A 26,897-nucleotide genomic window follows, 5' to 3' on the forward strand; every position below is an offset into this window, starting at 1 on the left:
GCTGAGTAGAAAAGGGTTAAAATTCATATCAGATAGCATACCAAACGCGTTAAATGTGACGCCTGAATTTTATGTATATTTTGCTTGTTTGGTAAATTGATCTTTGTCTTGAAATTAATATATACAAATCGATAATACAAATTACAAGCTCTTTCTATTCATTTGGATTTTTTGTTTATGCAAATAAACTTTTCCTTTATCTATAAAATCCTTCATCTAACATAACAACATGATAGTTTATGTTAACAACTTCCAATTGCCATAAGACTTTAATAAACTCATTATTTTACAATGCGTTTTTTAACGTGTATAAACTTAACAATGAAATTACCTGAGGCTCCGTCGTTAATTTTCTAAAAAAAACGTGCACTCCACCACGGAGTTTTGTTGCTGTCTTTTTGGTTGAATGCGTTGCCTATCTAGCGTAAGAGCTTTTTACAGATAATATATTCAATGTTGCTGCTCAAAATTTTTTACAGCCTCTCTCCAGGGTACTTTTTCATTTATGGCATTTTTTATTTATTTGAGAAAATAAAGGATCATCGCAAGTTCTTTAAAGCAACCCAGTTCCTAAGGGCCTAGGTCTTAATGAGCCAAAAAATTAAGCTAATTGTTTAGGCCTTATCCTTCCTATGAGCCCTTTTTGCAAAAACCTCCCAGTTGGGTTGCGGCAAGAGTCTTTTCTTACGAGCAACATATTGTTTTTGTGTGCTTTGGAGAAAATAGTTTTGTGTGTATTAAGTTCCTGAATAAAGAGTTAAGATAGAGTTCACAATGTCAATACCGTGCAGATAAAACAAATTAGAAAAGCAATTAGCTATGCACATATATTTTATGTTTTCAGTTTTCAAAATACTGTCTTTTTTGCTTTTTTAAAACATTTTCACAAGCTGCATGTTTCTCATTTATTAATCTTTATTCTAGTTTAATACTCTTCGAACTTCTTTAATACACAACATTCTTTATGCAACTAGCTAAGAGGTTATTTATTTACCACGTACACACCAAATAAAGGTTTATTAACATTTAACCCTCCTTGAGCGAAGCATCGGGAGTCCCCTCCCAAGTGTACACGATAATCGTTCACTACCCATCTTCCGTTCACTACCTGTTTCAGATACAGTAGTCAAAGGTATTAAGAAAACCTTTTCAAGCAGCACTAAATAATAAGAAGTCGGTACTATCTAGAAGAATGGAAATATAGAGAAAAAAAGAGATAAGGGAAGTGTGTACCTAACGTGTAACCCCTCCTCCCTTTTACAAGCCTCTACGTATACTTGATGAGCCCCACCACCAACCTCGTCCCCAAGACTTGTTAGGTTTCCCCAACCCTCCACTTTTATACTATTTATAATCTGTAAAAAAAACTTCTGTAGATACTCGCCTCGTTAATACAGCATGAATGAAATATCAAAAAGTTTTATCTTGACTTTGACTAGGGTAGGGAAAGGATTATACATCTTGAAATTTTTTAATCCATGCCATGTGAGGGAAATCACGTAGGCAATACCGGTGTGTAACTAATATATGCATTCAGACCGGACCCACATTGATAACAGTGCTTCCGCTTAAGTGGCTAATATCCTGTATAAACATTCGAAATAATAATAAAAAAATGATATTCGAAATAATAACAATGTAAATTATTTGTTATGCTTGGTAACATATTGAAAAGTATGTTGTATAATTATTTTAAGATGTTAGATCTATAACCACTTTGAACATTCTCTTAAAAACATATTTGTTACTGTGCTACAAAAAAAACCCGATAAAATATCTTTGTTTTTCAAAGTTTTATTGATAAAAATTGAAAGTTATTATATTCCAGTTCTTGTTTTTTCGCCGAAATATTCATACTTAGTTACATTAGCATTTACATCAAGAGTTATGGCAGTATGTCGTGTAGAAGACATCACAGAAACAGGCAAGAGAAATTTTATTTCTTATAGGTTCCTTTGAAGGCAAAAATGCCCGAAAATTGAACTCTCCATAAAAAACAGTGTTAATTTTGTAACGCTATTTTCAGTGACACTCATAGCTTAGACATTTTTATTAAAAACTTGTAAATAAAGTCTTATTTGACCTAAAAAATAAAAAAATTATTTAGAATGAAAGTAGCTAGCTACCTAAAGTCACATTTTTGATATTTTTGATATAAACCTTAATATTAATATTGCTAGCATTGTAAAAGTGACGATCAGACTTTACTTTTGTCTATAATGTAAACAAAAAACAGAATATAAAAAGTAAATGTTTTTCAGACAGTACATGAACATGTACGAAACAAAATAGGGCCAGTTAGCAAAAGTTAACTAGCCCTAGCTATCATGAACGAAAAATAACATTATATTTCTGCACTCCTATTTTTAGTTTTCAGGAACGTAAATATGAATTTTCAAATTCGCAAAACGAAACAATGACTCGAGTTATCGACCAGGTTTTAAAAAATCCCTTTTACGGGTAAGAGCAAACAATAAAAGATAATTTATTAGAGACTGCATCAGAGGGTTGATGCACGGATTTGAACTAGCCTGATTTGCCGATCGTACTCACTCAGTCGTAATCTCACTGTCCGTAAAAATGTGTTGTTCAAGCAGCGGGTTTCACTATGCCTTATTACACGAAATTAACGCTGTGTGGATATTAACGCGGTTAAAAATAACAAGACATTAATTGACGCGGTTGCTTGAGAAGACCTAGTTTAAGTGTGTGAAAATTAACGCGGTTAGAGACAAGTTTTGACAATTTTCATGTGACTAAACATTTTTTATTCAACAACAATTCAATGCAAAAGTTAGTAAAAATGTCTACTCCATAGCATCGGATGGGTTCTAATGAATATAATTTGTTCCCATTTCCCGAGTATTTTCAACAGCGGCGGTAATACCAGCACTTTGCCAACCATTTTTTATTACTAACTCCTTTCTTTGGTTGGAGGAGCTCGTACGCCTCGACCATCACTTTGGCATGATACGGTTTCAACGTAGACAACTTTAAATCTACTTTGATTGAACATCTAGTATCCGTCTTGTTCTTTTCAGGTTAACATAGCTACCTCTGCGAGAAATAGCCTTGAAATTTAATCGATGCGCGAAAATAAATTTTAATTGAGGACAAAAATTGTATGTATATGATGTATATGATAATGTATGTATACACTAGGCAGTTTTTAATCTTTTTTCGTTGTTTTTTTAGATCACAAATTAAGGGTGTTTAATTAACAGGGACATGAAATTAAGGGCGGTTTGATCAACACGGACCAGAAATTAAGGGCGGTTTTCATTAACGCGGTTGAAAGTCAACCGCGTTAATAACAACACAGCGTTAATTTCGTGTAATAAGGTATATAAAGATCTTATATTATATAAATATATATAAAAAGACCAGCTCGGCTGATTAGTGGAATTATTGTTAATATTCTGTGAATGCTTATAAATGTGCAGATTTATATGACGTAACAAGATTTTAGTCCAGTTCATTGGGCCTAAACCTACACGAGCCACCCCCTAGAAAATTGGGTCAGCCTCCTTTATATACGAACAACTTATATATTGATCGAACATTTTGTTCAGTAAACACGCCAATACAATAGGTGTTTTTAGTAAACATATTTAATGCTCTCTTAAAGTTTTATCACAATTTTGCAGTATTCAAAGCCAGAACTTTTATAATTTCTTTCATAGGATGGGAAAGAATTGGATAGGATAAAATTTTGGCATTAAAAAGAATCCTGTTTCACCTCTTCCTAAATTCTTCGTTCGGAAAATCGGTTTTATTAGTTAATCTTGTTTTCTCACAAACTTCAATATGGCTTGCAAAACCCCTGATATCCTCTAAAATTGCTTACTTAAAATAAAAAAAATTACACTTAGAGCTGTTTTTTTTCCCTCAAAGCCTAACAAACACAAATTTTTATTAAAACTGGACAATATTTTCAAATTAATTGATTTTGTTGTCTAAAAATCCAATGTTGTTCCCGAGCCTGTAACGAACTGCAAAGTTATAAGCCATGGAACGAGGTGGGAAAATGCCATCATTTTAAGGGTCAATTGGTGGAAATGAAAAGGTTAACAGAATTTTTAAAAGGAAAGCAAATAATATAAGCTACAAAACATAACGACAGTTTAAATGATATGTTGACATGTTAAGAATTTGTTTACAGCAACAAGCCAAGAGAAAGTTCCTGACCAAGCGTAAGTCTCGGTTTTTACATCACTTTGTTATAATCAAACTATAACAGACTTTATTGAGGCGGGTTTCCGCTCGAAAGAAATCGGTTAAATCCATCGACGTTAATCAATGCAAATGAAGGATCCCTCTCAACTTTTGTTAATCGATTGGTTTGACTTGGCCATTTTAGTATAAAATCCTCTTTTTAATAGCCTGTCTCAAGCAATATTTGAAGCGTATTCCCCCCAAAAAAATCTGAATAGGTTGTTAAAAAAAACAGTTTTTTCCGTTAACCTTTATTGTTTGCAGTCCAACAAGAATATTTTTGTAATGGGAGACCAAAGCATATAAAATCTACGTAAAGTTGTTTTTTTGGTATAACTTTATTTATTTTTTTATTCAAAACTAACAACACACTTCTACGCAAATGCAATTAACAAAAATGTAAACAATTTGACTTTTAACATCTGACGCAAGCCAATCATTTTTTTGATTAAATTAGTTAATTGTTCCATACATCGAATACCCATCTTAATTTCACCATTAAGGTAAATAATTTACAAAAGTGTTGGTAATTTAACGATGCATAGAATCGGATTATTTGCTACCCTTGATTCAAGCAGACGGTTTTTGTGTAACTAGTGCATTTAATAACATAATACGTGAAAATGGAATCCACTAAAAATAAAGAAAACAGTGCCAGTGATGTTAACACAATCAAAGAAATAGAAGGTATACATTAAATCTTCTTAGTTTGAGCATGAACTATTTTAAAGACGCGCCCTATATATTATTTTGATCAGCGTTTTGAGCTCTACAAAATAAAGGTAACATTGGCATATTTAACCGGATGTTCTGGATTTATACGGGTCCAATGGTCGTTTTTCTGTCTAGGTGGAGTTTTACTGCGGAACTTGCACTTAAACCACTGCAACATTTTTTTTATTTTTGACGGCATGAACGTTCATGTATTTAATACCGTGTACTTCCTTCTTGTTGATTCTATTGTATTATGCAAGATTTATCCTTTGGATGTTTTTTTTTTATCGAAATTGAAAGACATAGTAGGAATCTTGGCATTCTGATTGATATTATTCCAATATTAAGATGAATAGAAGGAACTTCCTTGTTTTCTTAAACTCTTATAATAGTATTGTCAACTTTGTTCCCAGAGCATCTTGTCTCCAATGAAAATAGCGGTGGCAGGATCCTGTGAACGAGGAAGTAGTTTTGTATATATAGGCTTCTAGTAGCGGGTTTTTAAATTTCGGAAGAAATTAGCTAGAGCATGAGTTGACAAAAGACAGTTGTCATCTCCAGAGATGTGATCCAAATTTAAAACGGTTATTCAATCAGGATGTTCATTAATCGGAAGAAATATGATACGTTTATTATCCGTGAAAGCATATGTTGGAAAGGAAGGACGGAATAATTTTAATGACTGCTGCGATTTTCTGCAGCAATTACGCGCGGAAAAGAATTTTCTTTCTATCAGCAAATAGCTAATAATATTTGTGTATTTTGACCTATTATGTAGTTTCTCCAATCGCCAGCAAAAATTAAAAATTCCAAACTCAATCCCAAGGCTTCTTCCTCACTTTCTGATATGCGTTATGGTGTGATCCACACAACAGAAAACGAAAAAGAAACCCTGGGAACGAGGCTGTTTCAACAATTAACAAAGTATAAATTAAATTCATAAAGTAGGAAAGTTTATAGTAGTAGGATAAACAATGAAATTAGTCAGGCTTTGAGACTAACTGTACTTTTTTGTGTGTGTCAGATAAATGATCAAGTACAAAAAGTGGATTTGGAGGGCGTTTGGAGGGTGATTTCGAAAATAAACAAACATTGCAATAACCAGGTAAATCTGTCAACAAACAATGCAACTTTTTCCTTATGGGGTTAATATATATCTGCTCAAGTTCTCTTTTTAATGTTCATGCTTAATCTAGATTAATACTTATTTCTCCATTGGAAATTAAGACCAATACGAGATACCTTTTTAAGCTAACGATTTATCAAAGACATAATTTCTCTTTTTAAGGACAATGTTTTTGACAAATGTAAGAAATAATGTCATTAGGATAGTTTAATTACCCCCCTTTACCAAGATTTATAATTACTTTTCTACAATGTGTAGGCTGTTGTTACGAAACTAATGTAGTTATGGTCGGCTGTGCTTTGTGCTTAAACTGAACTGGCCATTATAACAGGAGAACAAAAAAACTTATATAAGCATCACGCATTGTTAAACACAACTACCGAAGTTATAATACAGTTTATACAAAATAGATTTGTTAGATCGTGTGGAATATATTTTTAGTTATATTTTTTTGGTTTTGACTTTTTCAGAAGAGATGTGCGAAGCGAAGGAGCAACAGAATACACTCTGGATTTATTTATATCGTTGTTCGAAGCTTGGACCAAGATCAATATGGCGCAAACAAGAGGTATGCCTGCTGGAAGAACAATCACGTGCTGTGTGCGATAAAGCGATACGACATCGCATGGAGAGAGTTTGTATTGATCATTCGCCAATAAAAAGTCCGAACATCAGAGCGAAACCTTCCGCTGAAGCACTTGCCTGCATTTACGATATTATGGATGTTTTGGTGGCGTCCAATCCTGAGTTATATACTGATGTTTCTTTTAAGATGAATATGAACATTCATGACGAGAGAGCTGTTTGTCGAGCGTACAGGTAGGCCATTTTTTTCCGCAGCTGATGTTTAAATTTTTTTGTTTTCCCTTAAAAAGCAGCATTCAACATGATAATTCCAGCATTCAACATGAAATTCCCAGCTAATCTATATATTATGACTTGTGTCAGAAATCTGCATACAGAAGCTTCCCGCCTAAAAAGAGACAAATGTTTCGCAATTTTAAAATGATGTTTAGCGGTTTTCTTTACTGTTTGTGTTTCCATTATTTTAAACCGGACTAGTTAGGGGGTGGGGGATAGCGTTTGTTTTTTACACAAGCAGAATTTAAAACTGGAAATCGGAGGAAGTTTTAAAGAACAATACTTGACTGCAATTAAATTTTCTGCTAACTTAAAAATTGACTGGTTAATGGTATTATTTTTTTGCTCACGTAATCAATATCGGGCAAATCCTCGCTTGGTGTTTCGAGCGAATGGTTTTACTCACCCAAACAGACATAATTAACACTTGGACTGTTTACTCCGGAACAATGTGACCATGGTTGTAAACATGCGTGTGACTGGCTTTGTGCACATTAGTCAACTTGAATTCCGAAATTACTTTGAGAAAATCGTTTGCATCAACTCTTTCGTAAAAGAGAAGCACAATTTTTAAATCTTTGAAAAAAACTGAGTTGAGTAGGCTAACAAGATAACATAGGTGATGCTATCCTTTTATGTGATTGTTGCCGTGACAACATACGCATTTTAATTAGCAGTTAACTCATTTTAATTGTAGAAGCGTTAATAAAAATATGTTCCTCTTCATTTCAAACATTTACTCTCGACACTACTACGCGTCGTTATAAAAACTTGCCTACTGTTGTTACATGTTGGTTGAGAGAAAGTTATGACGAGAAAGTAGTGTTTGGTACTGCACAAGTAAAACAGACCATTCTACTTGTGCAGTACCGAGCCGCGTTGTCAAGTTGTTTACAGCCAAATGGAAACGTACAGCTTTGCGCACTTTCACAGTCCTGTATAACAATGATACCGAGCCAAGCCTAGTTTAAATTTTTATTGACTTCAACTCGGTCCAGCATAAGCCTAAGTTCCTGATTTTAAAGTCGACAGGAAATTGTGGAAATTATGATGTAAAAAAATACTGACGAGTTTAACCAGGTGTTTTTGCCTTTTTGACATCAATTAAGCGCTCTGGGGGAGCACAATGAAATAATTTTTCCGAGCATCTGATGCAAGATGATTTTTTTTATTTTTGTGTAGGATCATTTCTTTATTGACTATCGTTATTGGTCGACTGATTTTTATAATTTTTTTTCGGAAATTGTCAAGTTTAACAGCACTCTATTGGTAAAACCAGTATTATTTGATAAATTGTCCAAGCCACCAGTTGAAACCAGTAAGTTTGAAGTACGTGTGTTCGAATGCCACTCTGCTCAAAAATTTAGTTGCAATTTAGAATACACTCGCTCATCAATGAATAACTTAATTTCTTACTGTTAATAAAAGCAGTGTTTATGACTACATTTTTTCTCATTTCAGCGACTTTGCAGAAAGTTTGTTTCAAAAAGGCGTCACCTGGCCACTGATCACAGCGTTGTTCGCTTTCTCAGGAAGTCTTGCAGCAGAGTGTACAAGAAATGGTCGCAGTATATTAGTTCGAAGCATCTGCGATTGGGCCACCGTGTTTATCGTGATGCGTTTGAAAGAATGGTTAAAAGAAAACAATGGATGGGTCAGTGGCTTTTCTTGTTATTTCTTTCCAGAAAAATTCTAATTTGATTCTCTCCTGTTTTTTCCAACAACATGTAAAACTTTAAAACAGATCACAAAATACAATATATAATTTGACTTATAAATTCGTAAATGTTTATGTGCTAAACTTTTAGAATGAAAAAATTTGTAGTTGGTACACTATCGTTAGTTACACAGCAATTTTGCTAAAGATCTACATTCCGAAAAAAATTCTCAGGAAAAAGCACAAAATTAAAGGTTTTGTTCACACATATTTTGTTAACAGTGTAGTTATTAGAACTTTCTGCTGGTTTAAAATGACATTCAAACCATTGTCATACAAGATTGCACAAAAGCAGAAAGCAATGTGAACCATTACGAAATTTGTATAAAATAAACAAAATAAATATACGTTAAAGTTCTTTTATTTTTATTTTACAGGAAGGTATTGTCAGTTACTTTGGTGAGCGATCATTCTCAGCTGGTCAATGTGCGTCTTCATTTATCAAATCTGGACGAGCTCAAATAAGAAGAGCATCACTTATGTTGGTCAAAGAAGATTATAAAAAAGAAATACTCGAAAAATGTGTCTCTGGCGTTAAACTAAACAATGAACTTTTTCAAAAAGGCATATTTTCTTTTAAAATCATTCAAACGCTATTTCTGTTTGTCGCTTTGTTATTTCTGGTCGTGTGTATAACGACCGCCAACTTTAATCGCACCATATTTAATCCGTCTCATAATGAGGTTGGCGCGAATTCAGTAAGATGTGAAAAATATTTATCATGACAAAAAATTAGAATATATGTTGAGAAATCCGAAGAAAGAGCGATGTTGCATTGTGGGTTAATACAGTAGCTAATGTTGTTTCAACATAAAAACTTTCAAAAAAACAACTTGAAGAAGCTAATGAACTTGTACAAACTTGGAGGAAAACGAGCGAGACATCAAACTTTACAATTTGGCAGTCTTAACATGAAATTTCATTCCGAATCGTCTTATGCTGTATGTAGATATCTGTTAATATATTTTAAAATTTAAAAATATTTAAGAATTGTGTAAATAAATTTCATGTCGCATGGTATTCGTGTCTTAGTAAATCCCGACTTGCATTATATATTGATACCATAAGCATGCGCTTTGTGCATCCTCTCCATCCCTCACTGCCGGGTTATACTTTTAGTTGCAAAATAATTGATTTTTTACTGCCGACAGCCTGGGGCTCCTTCTTTAAATTTGAGGTCTTACGGGTCGTTATGTCGGTTTGTTACGTGCAGGTTTGGATGTACAGGTTTGGACGCTGGTTAGTGCTTTTTAAACGATGTTTACCTGGGACCTCTGCTTTTTGTCACTTTGGAATGGCGATATACTGGGAATGAGATGAATTAACTTCCATTTTACAGAATAGCCAAATAATTGCATTGTCTATTCGGTTTTGCTCAGGATTGTAGTAATATTAGATCAAAAAATCGACTAAAATCGTACGTGCCATGAAAAAAAAGAATGTGAAAAAGCTGACAATCTAAAAAATAAAGGAGGTAAAGAAAGTAAGATAAAGGAGGTGAAAAACAGACTTTGATGCAATGAATATTTTTTGTTATCAAGAAAGACAACATCTTTTATTGGAAAACAAGATATTTACATAAATACAAATTGTAAAAATTAGTGTGCAACTTTAGTTATTCTCCCACAAAAATTGTTACACTCCTTGTACGTTTCAAAGTTATTGCTGTTACCAAAGCAACCACCGTATGCAAACCTCTTACATGCAGAAAGCGTTTCATCATACGCCCAGCGTATCGATGCACGTCTACACGGCCCAGAATCACTTTTCATTTTGCAGACGTCTAAAGGAGTATCAAAAAAAATTTTATAGCACATGAGTCAGACTACCAGGTTATGGCAAAATAAATGTCATTGAAAAGGTATCGATACTAATCTAGAAAGTATCGGTAAATTATACAGTTATCAATACTTTGTATCGGTAATTTTATGGGTAGTATCAATACAGTATTATTACCGATATTATAGGTTGTTACCGTTTTCCCTAAAACCGTCACATTTTGGCTTATAACCGAAAAGGAATTGGTACTTAGTTTTGAGGCAGTAAATTACGCAGTTTAAAAATATTTTAAAAAAGAAGGCATGATGGCTGAAGGCTGGTACCGTTTTCCATTTTTTAACAAAACAACTTTACTTAGACAAAAATAAATAGCTTGTAGATCCAAACACTGCATTGGAGGATCGTTTTTTAAAAATGCACAAAATGTTTCCCTTGTTCCCAACTTGCGCACATTTGACGTTACATCAAATTTGAAAGAGGTGTATTGAAGGATAACATAGAGAAGTAAATATATTTTGTTTTTTCAGCACTTACCCCAGTATAGCTCGTGGGAAGGTATAAGAGCCATAATTTCTGTGTTTATATTTTCTTGCAAAAAAAGTATGTTTCTTATAACTAACATTACCTTTGCAATTTTTTTCACATTCTTTTTTTGTTTTATGTCCAATCCGCCCAGTTTTATGGCACTCCCCAGCTTTTGTTTCCACACATTGATCCAATTGTTGGTTGTAATAAAAGACTGGAAGTTTTCCATTGCAAGAACCCTTCTTTGGATTGATGTTGCAAATGCTAGCTGTATAATGGAAATAATATGTATGGTAAGAAGAAGAAGAAGAAGAAGAAGAAGAAGAAGAAGAAGAAGAAGAAGAAGAAGAAGAAGAAGAAGAAGAAGAAGAAGAAGAAGAAGAAGAAGAAGAAGAAGAAGAAGAAGAAGAAGAAGAAGAAGAAGAAGAAGAAGAAGAAGAAGAAGAAGAAGAAGAAGAAGAAGAAGAAGAAGAAGAAGAAGAAGAAGAAGAAGAAGAAGAAGAAGAAGAAGAAGAAGAAGAAGAAGAAGAAGAAGAAGAAGAAGAAGAAGAAGAAGAAGAAGAAGAAGAAGAAGAAGAAGAAGAAGAAGAAGAAGAAGAAGAAGAAGAAGAAGAAGAAATAGAAGAAGCATACCTGGTTTACACACATCATTAGCCACTTTATATATGGAAGAATTGGCTCGACATGCTCTTGCTTTCATCAGGCACTCGTTCTTGTACGTAAAAGCATCAGAAGCACATATTGGAGAGACGATGGATGGGCATTGAAGATTTGATTTGCATACACAAGTCACTTTTAATATTGTGTAATCGTATTTACAAATTTGGCTGTCAGGACATTTGAAATTTTGACACGCAGCTAAAAAGTTAAGATCAAGAGCATAAATTACTTGTTGCGTTTTTTGCCATGAATAATGATTCGGAATGATGTCTTTATCTCTTACGTCTTGTAAAGTTCAAATAAAAATAGATTTGAAAATTTTACAATATCAAAGAGATAACACTTGTAATAAAGTGTGAAGTGGAAAACAATTTTCATTAATTTGTTCAAACTGACAAAAGTAAACTTCATATTTACTTACGTACGCATGCTGGAGGACTGTGTGACCACTGCCCATTTCTTTGACAGTAAATCTTTTCATTCCCTTGCAAGCGATATCCTGGATCGCAGGAAAACTCGTATGACGATCCACGCTCATTGGAGCCTATTAGTCTTCCATTTATTGGCGAAAAATGTTTTGAGCATGATTGAACTAGATGAAATTCAGGAGGAAGGTGATGAACATTCCACGGTGATAACAGTCCTTGTGTAAACAAACGAGTGACACTTACATGAGGGGATCACAAGCAAGTGGACTTACATGAGGGGATGACAAGCAGGTGGACTTGCAGCAAGAAATTGCAGGCAGAGAGACAGAAGTAAATGATTTCAGTTAGGGCCTTATCTAAAATTATCGTGATGGTAAAAAATTTAAATTACACGGCCGTGTTACCGTTACGCATCGATTATGAACCCAGGCGCAGCTATATTAATTTTTTCGTATTTAAAACTAATTTGTCTATTAACGTACTAGTTAGCGCCTTTTTTCTCAGCGTATATCAATATACAGAGGGACAACATGAGCTGGGAACAAAGTTGGCTATCCCAATCTTGTCACTTTTTTTCCACATCTTTTGGCGTATAAAGGTAACTCAAGTGTTCATAGCGGTGTGACAATGTTATTGTGAAGTCTAGAGTATCTCTATTCCGTTATGCGTTAACCACTACATATTCCCCATCAACCTTACACAGTGCCTTTTTTGTATTGGGAGTTCAATATTAAGAAGCAAAAAGATTTCTTGGAATAAGGTTGTAATCCCCGCCCAATACTGTTTTTCTAGTTATGCATTTTCAAATAAGAACTTACTCAGACATGTTGGATGGTAGTTTGTCCATTCAAAGTTCGGCTTGCATTCCCGATAAGGCGGTCCCGCTAAACGATATTTTTCTTTACATAAGTAGTACATGCGATCACCTGGGCGAAACTTGCCGAGATATTGCTTGACTTTAAATGTGTAGCCATTTTCAAGTTCGCTCGGAATTTCAGCGCAAGATGTCATTTTTATGGAGACATCAGTTGGACGGGTGATGATTGCTGCACTAACTGTGGTAGTTGTGGTTGATTTCAAGGAGGGTTTCGCTATAAAATATTGTTTTCATGTTAAACAAATCACGTTACAAGTAATGCCAATCAGCCAGAAGTTTTTCTCCGGTTGAAATTCTTATTTTAGGCTAAATGCTTCAAATAAACGTCGTCCGTTTTTATTAAATTTTTCAATTTTTAGGAGGGAGGGTTGATTTAAGAGGGCGTCTATTTGAAGGGGCGTAACTTTTGCATTTTCCCTTTTTTATTTGCCAATGAAATATATTTTCCACATAATAAATGTCATTATCAATATCGTCATCGTCAAGCATATAAAAAGCTTATGCAAAATTAACAATATTTCCTTCTGATAATTAGGATGGGTTGTTACCGTAAATGGTAAAATTTAAAATTTGGATAATGTTTCGAAAAAAAACCCCTCTAAAGGGGCGGGTGTTATTGGAGGAGATCATTTATCAAAAATAATCATTGAAAAGAGAGGCGTCTCATATAAAAGGGGCGTTTATTCGAGGCATTATGGTAAATTAATTATACTAGCAATTGAACAAACCAAATGTACATACACACGCATCGGGGCGGAACTCCTTTCCATCTTCCATTACACATACATTCTATTGAATCTCCACCTTTTAGTATTGCAGAATGGTGACACACAAACTTGTGTACATAGCCAACTTTTCTTCCTTTTAAAGTTTCTGTTTTGTTTACTCTGATGTTTGGGCAAGTTCGAACTGTACGAAAAAGAGGTTACTTATTGTCATCTACCTGACAAATTTATCTGCAATCATGGACAGAATATAATGAAAAAGGACGACTAATTTCGAATTTTGCCGACACAAATAAGTAATCACTTGTAGCGGCGAAATTGGTTGTTTCTATTTAGAGCGCGCATTTTGAACTTGTCAATGTCAACTTGTCACTGTCCATAACAGATTTACGATTTCGGATCTTACGTTATTGTTTAAACCCGTACTCTTGAAGTATGTTAATTGCTGCTGACGTCAGCACGATCATTTTTCTCAAATTTCGCAACCTTTGTGGGCTCCTAAGTGGATTATTTCGTTGTGCAGGTGCGCTAGAGAATGCCACTAGCAGATTTAAAACGCTCTCCACCTGGAACGCTCTCCAACTTTCAGCCTGCCTGGCTGCAGAATAATGACCGTTTGAACCTTTGTTCAAGTTTGGATGACGAAAAAAAACTCACAAAAAATAAAGAGCAAGTAAGACAAGATACTTACGAACACACTTAGGAGGCACAGCTGTCCAGCGACCCCATGCTGTGCATTGTATTAACCTGGCACCTTTTAAATCGAAGCAGTTGTTACATTTGTATCGAATGATACCACCAGTGTTAAAGTGAGTAACACGTTTGGTGCCGTTAAAAAGCGGTCCAGGATCTCCACAAGAGATGGACGCTGTAGCTAGAGGAAAAAGTAGAGGTTGATGACTTTATGTGTTTATAAAAAATTGAGTTTATGTAACTGAAACTTCGAAATAACGAAACAAAAATAAAAGTCAATAAGGTAACTTGTGGTGACAAAATTGTGTGTAGTCTAAGAGGATATACTTTTATGTAAAACGAGTAAAAAGTGTGAGAAAGACATCGACATCCCTGCTAATTGACGACTCCATAGCGAGAAAACCCTTACCCCTAAAAAGTGGGCGGATCAAATCTGTTTCCATGACAAGGTGAATTAGGACTAGGTGCTAAAATGCAAATTTTACCATTACGTTATTTCTGGATGATTTCTATATATTTATTTTTAAATCAACAAACCTTCAATATTGCAAGACAGTAATGCAAACAAAAATGCGACATGGAATGAGACCATCTTCACAACGTTTGAAATGATTTCTTTTCTCTTCTATATTTTATGGACTTGTTGTTTTGTCAGTGAAAAAACAACTCGATAGTCATCTTTGCTGAAAATAAACATTTTCGTTTGATTAAGATTATTTTTTTGATTAAATTGTAGAGCGATAATAACACAAATCACACGACGTTTGTTTATAATCCGACACAATCCGATTTATCTAGAATTATACAACAGTTATATAATTAAAATTTTGTGATAGGAGTTAAAAAATAACAAGAAACCGAATCGGCTTGAAAAATCACGCCTTTGATAACGATTTTCAAAGTTGTGACAGTGGCCTGGAAGCAAAATAGTTTTGTTTTATGGCAAATTTTTGAAACAACAAAACAGTTTTATTATTTGGCCTATTTTCGCCTAGATCAGATAACAAAATTTTAGAGCTACAACCATGTTTAATCCACTGTCCAAAGTTTTGTTTACGGTACAAAAGGTGTGGAAAATATGGACAAACAGTCAACCGTCCAGGTCACATATTTTAAGAAACATCGTACCGTAAAAACGAAGTATATTTAAAAGTGAGACGGAAAAAATTATCATACCATGATCGTGGGAGCTTGTTCTAATAAATAACTCTTCTTTGAGGAGTGTAATTTAACAATAAAAAATACAACAGGCGGCAATTTCTTGAATATGGTCTGCGTTTTGCGGACAAATAGTAGAGGCTATTTTAAGTTGCAAATATTTTTTTTCATACATTTCACGATAACTTAACAGTGATAAACGTTTTGACTAAGCGACTAACATTTGCAACGACCAAAATTTTTTGTTTGCTCAACCTCGTCCCCAGAACTTGTTGGGCTTTCTTCAGGCCGTCCAAATATAAACTTTAAGAGCCCAAATATCTTTGGGAATCAAATGTCTTAAAATAAAACGTTGCAAGGGTTGCATATTTTCAGGTTACATTTTGAGATAAAATTATTATAAATGAAGTCATTTGTGATAATTGTAAAATTTCAGCCTTATGTCAAAAATTTATAAAATTCCTTTGTAGGAGTTTTCGTAGAATCTTTCAATCTCTGGATGCTTAGAAGTGACTACCTGATTGATGAAAATCCGTCGATTAAAAGTGACGACCTCTTTAGTAGGTGAAGAAAGTTTTAACGCACGAAATTTTAACCCAAATTTTTTTTTTTGCATGAAATACGTCAAAAAGGAGACCTAAATTAAAAAAATAAATTAGAGTAGCTTGTATTGAGTGAGCTAATTTGAATGAATGACGGTGAGCTAATTTGTCTTGAGCAAGCAAAGAAACTTACAAGTTGTATGTAATTGATGACAATTCAATATAAATAAGAAAAAAAAAATGGAAGATAAAATACTAAAGTTCTCAAATATACCCGTTCGAAAATATTTTGTCGGTTAAAAATGACGTTTTCTTTGCTATGTGACGAATATTTTCACTGACGAAAGTTTTTCACTGACGAGAATGATGACCGACGGATTTTACACAGATATACCTTATGGGTAAAAAAAAGTCGCCAAAAATGTTTGGTCGGTAATAAAAAAGTCGGCCAAAACTTTAGTCGGAAAAAAATATTAGGCATCTAGCCAAAATTTAGTCACTTTTTGCTGACTTTTTTTTTTACTGATAAGACGAAAACTTAATTTCGGAAGATAGAAAGTCTTAATATTTTGCTAAAATTAAATTTTGCGACACATAAAATAAAGACCGCTGAAGTTAAAATTCACATATCTGTTGAATAAATGGTAGGCATATCATAAAAAAAAATAGTGCGAAATTGTTTACCCCCAAGGACTAAAAATCCAAAAAAGGTACTTGAATACATAGGTTGCAGGTGATTTGCTGGAAATAGTGAACACATGACTGATTTATTTACTTCTGAAAATATTCTTATATTCTTTGATATTTTATATACAAAAGTTCTTCGAACAAAAAGAATCAAATTAACGAATATATAACTCCGGTAAAATCTAGGGGCGACCCGCGAATTTTATAATTTTCTCACAAATGAATTACAGTGAAGCTGTAATAAAAATTCTGTACCTGACATTGTGACACATTTTGATACGATATGTAAGTTTATAAACATTTATAAAAAAATTAAAAAAAAAACGATTCCTATATTTAATGCAGATAGAAAATGCACAGTTTACAAAATACAAAATTTAAAATAAAAACACAAAGGAAAAAGATTTTAGAGTCAAACAAAGGCGTGACAAAGACTTGCTAAAAGGACTAAACAAAAATATTTTTTCTCTTTCCTCCCCCTTTACCCCCCCCCCCCTCCCAAAAAAAAAATAAAATAAAATAAAAAAAAAATTACGTTACAGGCAATAAAATTGGTACACTGGAAAATACTATTTTATTTTTCATTTATTCACGCGTGACCTTGGATAGTCATGCTTAACCAACGAACATTTTTTTATTGCGTTGTCACACTAAATAGTTATTTCGAAACAACAGAATTTAGCTGATCTCGGATCTTCCCTAACCCATCCAACATCGTATCTAAAGTTTCCTTAGACAGTTCTACAGTAACATTCCGTGGTTTCACTTCCTCTGTCGATTTTTTACAATTTCCATAATCAGCAACCTAAAAACACGTGATACAATATAATTAAATTATATTGTAATAATTTATATTATTATATACCCGTAAGCAAAAACAGCCATTGAATAAATAATCGTATTCCACCCGTATTATTGAATGCTTGTGACGTAATAGTTTTGACAAAACATTCGTAAACGCATGTTTTGATTTTATCCTTTCCGCCTCATTAATTTTTATCGTAATTAACTGTGATTGGTTGTTTCTTAGTGGTCCGTTTTCTGATTGGTCGATTTCCAAACACGTGAAATGGCGGGAACTTTTTTGTCGAGAAAATTCTTTTTACAAAAACATCAAAACAAAGAAATCGAAAGAAAAATGAATCGCTTCGGGGACATAGATGATGCAAGAATTGAAAAATTAATAATCGATAAAGATAGTGTTAATACAAAAAAGAGTACTGAAGCAAGCTTTAGGTTATTTGAAGCTTATAACAAGGAGAAATCACTGGACAAACACAAAACAAAATAAGTAATATTAATTATAACAATCTCTTTTGGGTATATAATAAAACATATATACAATAGGTAAACATAGCTTATTGGATTTACTAACCCTCGGTGATATTATATTCAACTCCGCTGCGCGTCGTTGAATATAAATCACCTCGGGTTAATAAATCTCAATAACCTATGTTTACCTATTGTATATCTACTTAATAATATATAATTAAACACTAAACTCACAAAGATTGAAGACTAGTGGAGTTTCAAAAGGGATTATTTTTCACCGCAAATTTAATTTTTGTTGATAATTTGCACGCCTTTTTATCAGAAGTTTTATGTGTGCGGTATAACATAAACGCCAATAATTTTAAAGCAACACAGCACGGTTGATACCTTAAATTGTAGAAGACACGTGGGTAGCGACATTCGATTAACTTGATCAGAAGCCGACACAACATCGATTCTCCAGTCAAAGTCGAGAAGACTTGGTAAGGATACTAAAAGAACACAAAAAACGCACATAGATCAATTCTCGTCTGTATAACACATTCTAAAAGGAGATTATTTTTAGCGAGCATCAAAATTCACGAAATTTGCTCGCAATTATATAGTTAGGAAATGTCGATTCAACCACATAACGCTTGCAAAGATTTTTTAAAAAGATTCAGCATTACACAAGTGGTTTGATTTAATGTATTACGTCACAAGATAAGTTTCAAGAATAAAAAATAAATATAAAAATCCAACGAATTTTGACTTAATCTTAAAATTTCGAAAACAAAATTCTAGCACTTTTCCATATTAACTAAAAATTCCAGGTCGATTTTGTGATTTTCATGGATAGTGTTCAAAAAATGTTACGAACCAGCTGAATTAGCCGCTGATTCAAAGCTGATTCAAAGCTGATGTTTCAAAGGGATAAATGTACTCGACCTTAAAACCAGTACTTAAAAAACTCCTATTTGAGTACTAGATGAAATAAAGTATTAAAAGAGATTTTTTAAAAGGATTAGTACGAAAAAGATCCAGTTTTTCCAGAACTTTTCAAAAACTTTTCAAAACTTTTTTTTTTCAGGCTCTGACCACCCTTAACTTAAAATTATCTCCGTAATATAATTTTTGTTGCAACTTTTCCTTACACTATCTCCATCATGAATAACTTCAAATATATAATGGATTTTATGACATAAATTGCGGTTCAAAGCTGTGCAATGTATTTTGCGATGTAAATTATTGCGGCGTCTCAGTGTAGTTTTTTGTAAAAGTTCACAATCATTTCTTTTCTGTAATAATTTATGGCACTACCTGGTTTCAATGTGTCTTCCTCAGCAGGCATTGTCGAAATTTTTTATCACTAAAAATATAAAATTGAAATAACAATCTGTAGTATAGATCAATGCTTTTATGAATAGGATAGACTAAAACTTTCCTAAAATTGTTCATTAACAAACACACGAGCAAATATTGGCATATTTTGTAAACTTTAACTACCTTACTGGCATTAGTTTTCTTGGGGCAAAAAAATTGTATTAATTTTCGCAAAAAAACGTAAAAATGTTCTCGAATACCTTTAAAAGAAAAATCCTTTTCTCAATAAAATGTATTTACAAATTTTGCTAAAACCTGCAAGAACCGCGAAAAAAAAGTAATCTTCAAAATTAGTTAGAGTTACAAATCAGCTATATTTCAATCTAACACAGGCTTTGTTAGGAAGACATGTTTCTCTTATGAATAAAAAAAATTGACAAGCAAAAGTTGTATCAGGCACTTATTTAAAGTGTAATTTTTGTAAAAGAAAGCTTCGAGTGCTTCTTAATAATATATCTTAACAAATTTACACCTGTAGTGTTGAGGATAGGAATTTGAAACGCCATTTTGGTGATTTTAGATTTTAGTGATTTTAGACACTTTCCCAGAACGACATAAGACTGTAAAACTTTCAAAGATGTTATTGTCCTAAATAAATAACAGCATATTTTCTTCCAGTCACGAAATACTGATAATCTTCCTAATTTCTCTATAGAAGTTTTTTATAAAAAACGTCCTATGAAGAATTATGGAGAAAAAAATATCACGTTATCGTCATAAATAAAAAAAAACATAAATAAATTGCAAAAAATTTCAAAAATTCCTAGAAATTGATAAATTTATATATACTAACATAAAAACAGACAATGAATTCACAAGTAAAACTATGATGAATAACAAAACATATCATATAAATGGGATTCAGCAAAGAACTCAAAGAAACATTTTTATCAATTCATTCTCAATCACGAGATTGAATGCAAAAACTTAAAAAAATGGTTAGAGGTATTAAAGAAACTTTATTCCTTCACAAGTTGTATGAAATGTGTTTCCTATATTCTGGAGTAAATATACTTCACTTCTTTAATTAATTAGAAAATTTAAGGAAAGTTTCAATTTAAAAATTAGTTGTTTAACGACGACTGAGAATGCTGTATTAGAAACTAAAAAAATTGATTTTTAAACTCATAGCCTAAACCTTTTTATTCCTCAAAATGCTTAATACTCAATAATATACCCTATTTTTAAAAAGCTATGGCTTTTTTAAAAAGAAACGTCTTTAAAGAGGTAAAATAAAACAAAAAATTAAATTTAATAAAAACTAAAATTGTTTTCATCACAAAAAAAAAATGAACAAATATTTTGCCAAAAGTAAAATATAAATTTTAGCCTATGGACTAAAAACCTCCACTAGGGTAACAAAGATATAATGTTAAATTTTATAGCAAAAAATTTACAAAAAATTTAGCTCCAATTATATACAGAAAATGGAAACAAATGTTTTCTACAATTTATAATTAATTAAATGTATATACATATTTCATTCTTAATTTTGTGCAAAAACATTTTATCAGAAATATCAAACCTATCGCTTTTATTAGCCTAAATAATTTTCGTTTCTTGTCTTCAACAAGGACACAATTTTCGCCAAGTTAAATTTTTACTACGTTCGTATTTAGCAAACACCTCTGGATCAGGATAATGAATTGGTTTTTTGTTGTCTGCCCAACTTATTCCATTACCATTTGGTGGGTGACTAGAAGGAAATAAAACTGACCATATTGTTTTACCATTAGTTAAACCAAACATTTCTTTTAAATTGCCTTTTACACCATAACTGTACGGATTATTATATCCCATCCCTCTTTTCGCTGCCTTTTCTCTTTCTGAACTGTTTAAATGCACTTCAATTGATGTCTCACCTCGACTTACAAGAACCATATGCCATGTATTTAGCAAACCAAGAGCCACAGCAACAGCAGCACAAAGCAAAAACAAATATATAATTCCTATGTGTTCCCATTCGTGAACTTCTGTGAAGCCTCCAGGGTGTGGACGGTAGTTTTTCATAGTCTCCTCCACACCACTGACAAAATGGGTACTGTTTATTTGCAGTTTACTTAGTAAGTTATCTAACATTGGACCCAATCCCAATGCAAATGACAAGGAAACAGCTCTTTTTGGAGAGCTTAATAATGTTCCTGGATGATTAAAATGGTATGTAAACAAATCAAACGTAGATACACTAACGTAAACCGTGCCCAGCCACATAAATATACAGAATGATACAAAATATCTATGATTGTAAAACCCAATACAATTATTCATCCATGGGCAGTGATGGTCCATCTTCAGAAAACACCTATTACAAATTGAACAGTGATGTGTACGTGGAGGTTTCGGCTGGATACACTTTTTACAAACAACAGCCCCAGGTATGTTCTGCAGTGGCGTCTTTTGTGGTGGGGTCCCAGGGCTTGTAAAAACAGCTTTAAAGTAGTGGAAGACAATATTTATCAAAAGATAATGAGCAAGAACAACATGAAATATCAATCTTGTAGTTGAGTAAGTTTGCAAAACAGGTAGTAGAAATAAATACCACAAACAAACAACAGATGATGTGAGAACTGTAACAGCAATAACAAACAGTAAACCCATATACGAAGCTATGTTATCGATAAACCAAAAGAGTGGCTCAAAACATGCATCGATATAATGTTGCTTTGGTCTTGAAGAATTGTACGTCAGGGATTTAAATGTGAAATACAAAACGTAAACATGCTGCTTGATTTTTCTCCAGATATTCATGGCGCAAGATTTTATTATTAATAACTAAAACAGAAATGGAAAATTTCAGCAAACAAAAATATACAAATCAGAAAATACCATGCTTTATTGGTGCTTGTTTTTAAAGTATGTTAATCTTCATTCACAATGTGAGTTCTTATGCTTGTTTTACCACAGCTCTTAAAATTAGCGTCGGCATTCGGAACTGCCAACGTAATTGTCGACGTAACATACGAAGATACCGTAGTTGCATAGGAAAAAAAATTACTGACGTAATTTTGTTGTGAAATTTTTAAATAACAACATTTTGGTTTTGTTTGAGCTACTCCTACTTATTGTGACTACAAAATAATTACATTCGATTTTTATTAAGTTAGGCCATTATCACTAACTAAAATCATTTAAGCTACAGAAATACTGTGGTGTCATTCGATTTGTAATAATAATCGAAAATATTGTATATCGTATTAAAAAAAAGTCCAGAAGTTCTTTCTCCCACACGACACAGCAGGCAATAAGTCAGCCCTGCCCTCGGTTTTGTAAGAAGAAACGTTCTGTGAAGACTCTAACAATTGAGTCACCTGTACAGTTTTGCTTCATCTTACACTGTGCTGGTGACAAGCATGACACCAGCGACTTCTGTGATATACAACATAATGATGCCCTAACCCAATGAGTTCATCTCGAAAAATAAAAAGCCAGTTGGCAGTGAACTGTTATATCAAACTAACAAAGTTCACCATCTGGACTGTATGTCAATAAGACTTGTTGTACTCCATTCCCATTCGTCATCGTCTTAGGAGATCAATGCATCGAATTTATAAGGGGTCTAGAGCTAATAAAAGGTGAATGACGAAATTTATTGCCAGCTGAAAATTTCACTACAAAAAAATAATACAGACGCAATGTTGACGTAAAAAAATTCTAATTTTAAGGGCTGTACCAGTGAGAACAAGGCTTAAGATTCTTAAAACTATAACAAAAATGTCCTTATCACTTATTACTTTCTATCATGGCTTAAAAAAAGCCAAATAAATCTTTTTAAAATAAATAATGTTAATTTTTTTCCACTTAAGAAACCGAAACTAACAACAAAACAATAGAGCAGGTTGCATCTTCGTCTTAAAACATGTTTTAAGAATCAAACTGATTTGATTCTAAAAACATGTTTCGCAACTTAATGCAGAGTGGTTTAAATGTATTAAAATAAAACAATCTGTTCACATGAAATTAAAACTGGTTTTAAGTAACTGTAACGTTTTAGTACTAAGCCATTACATTTTTATTGTCCATGTGAAACCCAGCTTTAAAGGTTTTCTAATGATGCCATTAACCTATTATTCCTGAAATTGGATAAAGTGGTTCATCATGAAGGTGATGGCTGGCCGAAAATGGCTGTATATATGAGGACAAGCTTGAGTGACTTTAATAAAATTTGAGTTTTTGCTGATATCTGCCAACACAGATCTACTCCTGAATTCGCCAAATTCTTCCCGAAATGCAAAACCAACGCTTTCAATTTTGTTGGCTCTGCAACAAAAAAGGAAACTTTTGAAGCATTACACTATTATGTGAATTTATTAACTATATATTTATCGATTAAATTGTATCAAATGAAGCCTTTTTGAAAACTCTACCCCAACAAGCTTTCTTGGCAAAGTTTGCTTGTGATACAATCACAGTTTATCTTCCATTCTTAAAGTTATGTGCAGAACTTTTGAGATATATATAAAGTTTTGATGTTCTGGTGTTAAGGTGGCAGTAACACTTTTTTAGCTGTCCAAATAGTTGAATTATTTACTCAGTGTTTTATTTATACCATTTTTTTTACTTTTTCCTGAAAACATAGACCTTAATACATAATAAAATGATTTTAACTTAACACTAAAATTGCTGAGTCAGCAAAAATTTCTATTTAAAAAGGTATCATAAACAAGAAAAAAATCGGCTTCTACGAGCTCCGAATTTTTACAAACTCGTTATTTTACATTAGCTTGTTTTTAAATGAGCCTTGGGTTAAACCTGTTAAAACAGTGTGCAGGTTTTTTTTGTTCATTCTTATTATTTAAAAAGATTTTTATTTTTCAAAAGATTTTTTGTTAGCATCCCTGCTGCATCGAACGCTGTTAAAAGAAAAATATTCCGAATAAAAAATTTCCGCACACTATATCATGGCTGCATGATTCACCAAGCATGTCTGAAAATTTTAAAGTAAAACGAAAATGCTAACGAAAGTTAAAGCTCGTGCAGCATAATGAAGATTGTCTTAAATTTCTACATAATGCGCTATCTTTTTTGTTATTAACGTTTTTTTTAATAACTACATCATTTCTTTCTGTACAATTTTGCAAGCGCGTAGACTAAAACTATATTCGGCAGAACTAATTAATTATTTATGAGTTTTATTTTAAAGAAGAATTGTTGAGGCTGAATGTTTTTGGTAAAAGATAATAGTATTTTAGTCACAAAATCATGACAAGTGTGTTATAACAGAAAAAATATGGATATATGGAGTGAAAATAACCCTTCGTAACTAATTATGTAAAAAAAATTTCTGATTTTTAAAAGGGTTACTGCCACCTTAAATAAATTGTTAATAAACACTTCTGTCACTATATAAAAGGCATAACCCACACAATTATTGTTTCGATAGACAAAGTAATGTTAACATAAATCTGTGTTTTTCTGACAACCAATTTTAATAGATGGGGAGCTTTTTCGGGCACCTTCCTGGTTCATCTTGGAGAATTTGACCAATATTGGTCTTAGATGGTCCAAACTAACCAGCACAGGTAAAAGTAATACAACCACGTTTCTATAAGGTGGGCCTTACACCTACAAGTGCATGTCTTCACTAACTTTTAGTAATACTGTGTTAGTCTTTGTAATGGCATAATCTCCTGCTGGTTACTATAGATGACTTGCTAGAATCTTTGTTTACATTTTATTTCGGCAGGCAAATAGTTTTTTAACCAATCAGATCTTCTAAAAAGAATTATTAGCCAATTAAATTGTTTTATTTTACCTGCCAAAAAATAAAAACAAAAAAATTATCAAGATAGCAAGTCATCTATATGGCTAGGTTTGATTATATTCTCAGTGGACTCCCCTTAGCGGCGATTAAATGTGGGCAATTGAACATTACCATAGCCCCGGGTTAACCCAAGCTATGTGAGGGGAAATTGGGGAGATGGTGCACTGTGTGGTCCGTTGGATGTTGTGCAGCTCAAGGTGAGCATTAAATATATACTCCATGACTCCCCATCAAAGCCATGGCCCATCCCCATGGCCCATAGACAGGGTATATCCCTCAATATTTGTGAGGCTAGCCATGTAAAATATGCACATCCATCTATCTCCAGGTTACCATGTTTGAAATTATCTGATCATTTCAATAAAAATGATCAACATATTTGAGTTCAGCATCAAAATTTATAGAAACATGGAGATTTTCAAGTTTATACACTACTGTCTCTATTAGTAGTTAAACATTTAATGTATTACGAATCAACTGTAGTGACTTTTGTATTTATGTAATTATAGGGAATCCTTATGCACATTCATTAAAGAATTTTGTAAACATTAGAATCTTGTCAAAAACTTAAGCTTATAAATAAAGAAAACCATGAGCATTATTCCAAGAACAAGATGACATGACTAAAGAAAAACAAGCCACCGCTCACTGAACCAAACTGCACTAGATAGAGGCATAACTCCGTAAAATCTTTATGTAGGGCAACATGACCTTCAGTCAAGCAATGTTTGGCAACCAAAAGATGATAGCTAAAGGGTGCGATTTGGCAGGATTATCTTTAGGATCGTAGAATTATCTTAATATTGTAGAAACCATTTTAAGATCGTAGTGTAAACTAAATATAAAGTATAACATGTCTGCAATGGGCTTCCGTAACAAACATTATGCGAGAGACCAGAAAAATATTACAAAAACTCAACGTTCAAGGTTGCTGTCTTGTATATGGATTTTACCTCAAGGACCTCCCCATTTGTTGTTAGTTACGTGCAGGGGATGTTGTGACATGGACCTTCACAGCAGGCTGGACATCAGATCAGGAGGTAGATCAGAGGTCATGTTTGTTTTAGATTAAACTTGCGAGTCTAAAGACGCCTAAAGTCGTGAAACTATGGAGGTTGCTTGAGGAGATCTAGGTGAGCCATTTTTTTGTTAGATTTTAGTAAACATTTTATACCTAGCTACAGCTGGCTGGGTACCATCCGCGTAAGCCTTTCTGGCTCTAACACAACTGCGTGGCGGGCAGAACAATGCGGACGCTTGCTGAAGAAAGGTCTTTTTCAGTCAATTTCTTTCTCAATATTTGAGTAGATGTGCGATGATTCGCATGTTAATTTTTTATGCGCATTCATTTTGCGGTAGTTAAACTCACACATAAAAACTCATCATTGTAGAGTACAGTTCTATTGCTGTAGATAGGACAAAAGTTACAAAAAATTTATATATAGTAATAGCTGAAAATATATACAAGCATGAAATGAAAGTAGAACACATATATAATATAAGCAACAACAAAGCCAAGGTAATAACACATCTCTAGCTATATAATATTAATAAGCGTGAACAAAATAAATATATACATAGCATAGCTCACAACGTAAAATATGTGAAAACATAGAGTCCAAATCCAAAGTAGTAGTAGAAAATAAAATAAAATATGTCATGAAAGGTGTGATGCCATAAGTTGTTGGGCAGAAAACCGCTGAGCAAGGGGCATGTGAAGGTAAAGAAACATACTATCAGATTTCCAGTCCCCCAATAAGGATATAACATCCAGGGGAACACCTGCCTCTAAAGC

General features: G+C 33.1%; 4 protein-coding genes across 8 annotated transcripts in view; 2 read left to right on the forward strand and 2 right to left on the reverse strand.

Annotated features, from left to right (window-relative positions):
* On the forward strand, positions 1–9,651 carry LOC130662372 (uncharacterized). Of its 3 annotated transcripts, none has more exons than XM_057461225.1 (4): positions 1–91; positions 6,526–6,874; positions 8,378–8,570; positions 9,011–9,651. In XM_057461225.1, the coding sequence occupies exons 2-4, from the start codon at positions 6,531–6,533 to the stop codon at positions 9,356–9,358; spliced, it is 885 nt and encodes a 294-aa protein (XP_057317208.1). In that variant the 5' UTR covers positions 1–91; positions 6,526–6,530; the 3' UTR covers positions 9,359–9,651. The 3 variants fall into 3 exon arrangements, with proteins under 3 accessions (XP_057317208.1, XP_057317206.1, XP_057317207.1); XM_057461223.1 differs by lacking the exon at positions 1–91 and adding an exon at positions 4,748–4,902; XM_057461224.1 differs by lacking the exon at positions 1–91 and adding an exon at positions 5,449–6,034.
* A 7,117-nt stretch (positions 9,652–16,768) lies between these two features.
* Positions 16,769–26,897, reverse strand: part of LOC130612479 (COMM domain-containing protein 9-like) — an 82,517-nt gene continuing 72,388 nt past the window's right edge. Inside the window, exons 2-4 of the mRNA XM_057433799.1 lie at positions 19,279–19,329; positions 18,367–18,470; positions 16,769–17,512 (exon numbers count right to left, since the gene is read on the reverse strand). Of these exons, the coding sequence (XP_057289782.1) occupies positions 17,366–17,512; positions 18,367–18,470; positions 19,279–19,309 (282 nt within the window). The 5' untranslated portion in view covers positions 19,310–19,329 and the 3' untranslated portion in view covers positions 16,769–17,365. The remainder of the gene's footprint in view (positions 17,513–18,366; positions 18,471–19,278; positions 19,330–26,897) is intronic.
* Positions 19,903–22,114, reverse strand: LOC130612476 (palmitoyltransferase ZDHHC16-like). The gene has a single exon (XM_057433797.1). It carries the CDS (start codon positions 22,087–22,089, stop codon positions 20,908–20,910), a length of 1,182 nt encoding a protein of 393 aa, XP_057289780.1. The 5' UTR covers positions 22,090–22,114; the 3' UTR covers positions 19,903–20,907.
* LOC130612474 (ribonuclease 3-like) overlaps positions 25,811–26,897 on the forward strand; it is a 29,647-nt gene continuing 28,560 nt past the window's right edge. Inside the window, exon 1 of one of the 3 annotated variants that reach the window (XM_057433793.1) lies at positions 25,811–26,235. The gene's annotated coding sequence lies outside the window, so the exon portion shown is untranslated. The remainder of the gene's footprint in view (positions 26,236–26,897) is intronic. The other 2 variants (XM_057433792.1, XM_057433794.1) reach the window with 2 other exon arrangements.

The sequence above is a fragment of the Hydractinia symbiolongicarpus genome, chromosome 10 (genome assembly GCF_029227915.1).
Source record: "Hydractinia symbiolongicarpus strain clone_291-10 chromosome 10, HSymV2.1, whole genome shotgun sequence".
NCBI classification, from domain to species: domain Eukaryota; kingdom Metazoa; phylum Cnidaria; class Hydrozoa; order Anthoathecata; family Hydractiniidae; genus Hydractinia; species Hydractinia symbiolongicarpus.

Bases quoted from the DNA above. Each gene is read 5' to 3' on its own strand.
- LOC130612476 (XM_057433797.1), bottom strand. From the start codon at position 22,089: ATGAATATCTGGAGAAAAATCAAGCAGCATGTTTACGTTTTGTATTTC.
- LOC130662372 (XM_057461223.1), top strand. From the start codon at position 4,839: ATGGAATCCACTAAAAATAAAGAAAACAGTGCCAGTGATGTTAACACA. The intron at 6,875-8,377 runs GTAGGCCATTTT...TTCTCATTTCAG, and splicing joins GCTGTTTGTCGAGCGTACAG to CGACTTTGCAGAAAGTTTGT. The intron at 8,571-9,010 runs GTCAGTGGCTTT...TTTATTTTACAG, and splicing joins TAAAAGAAAACAATGGATGG to GAAGGTATTGTCAGTTACTT.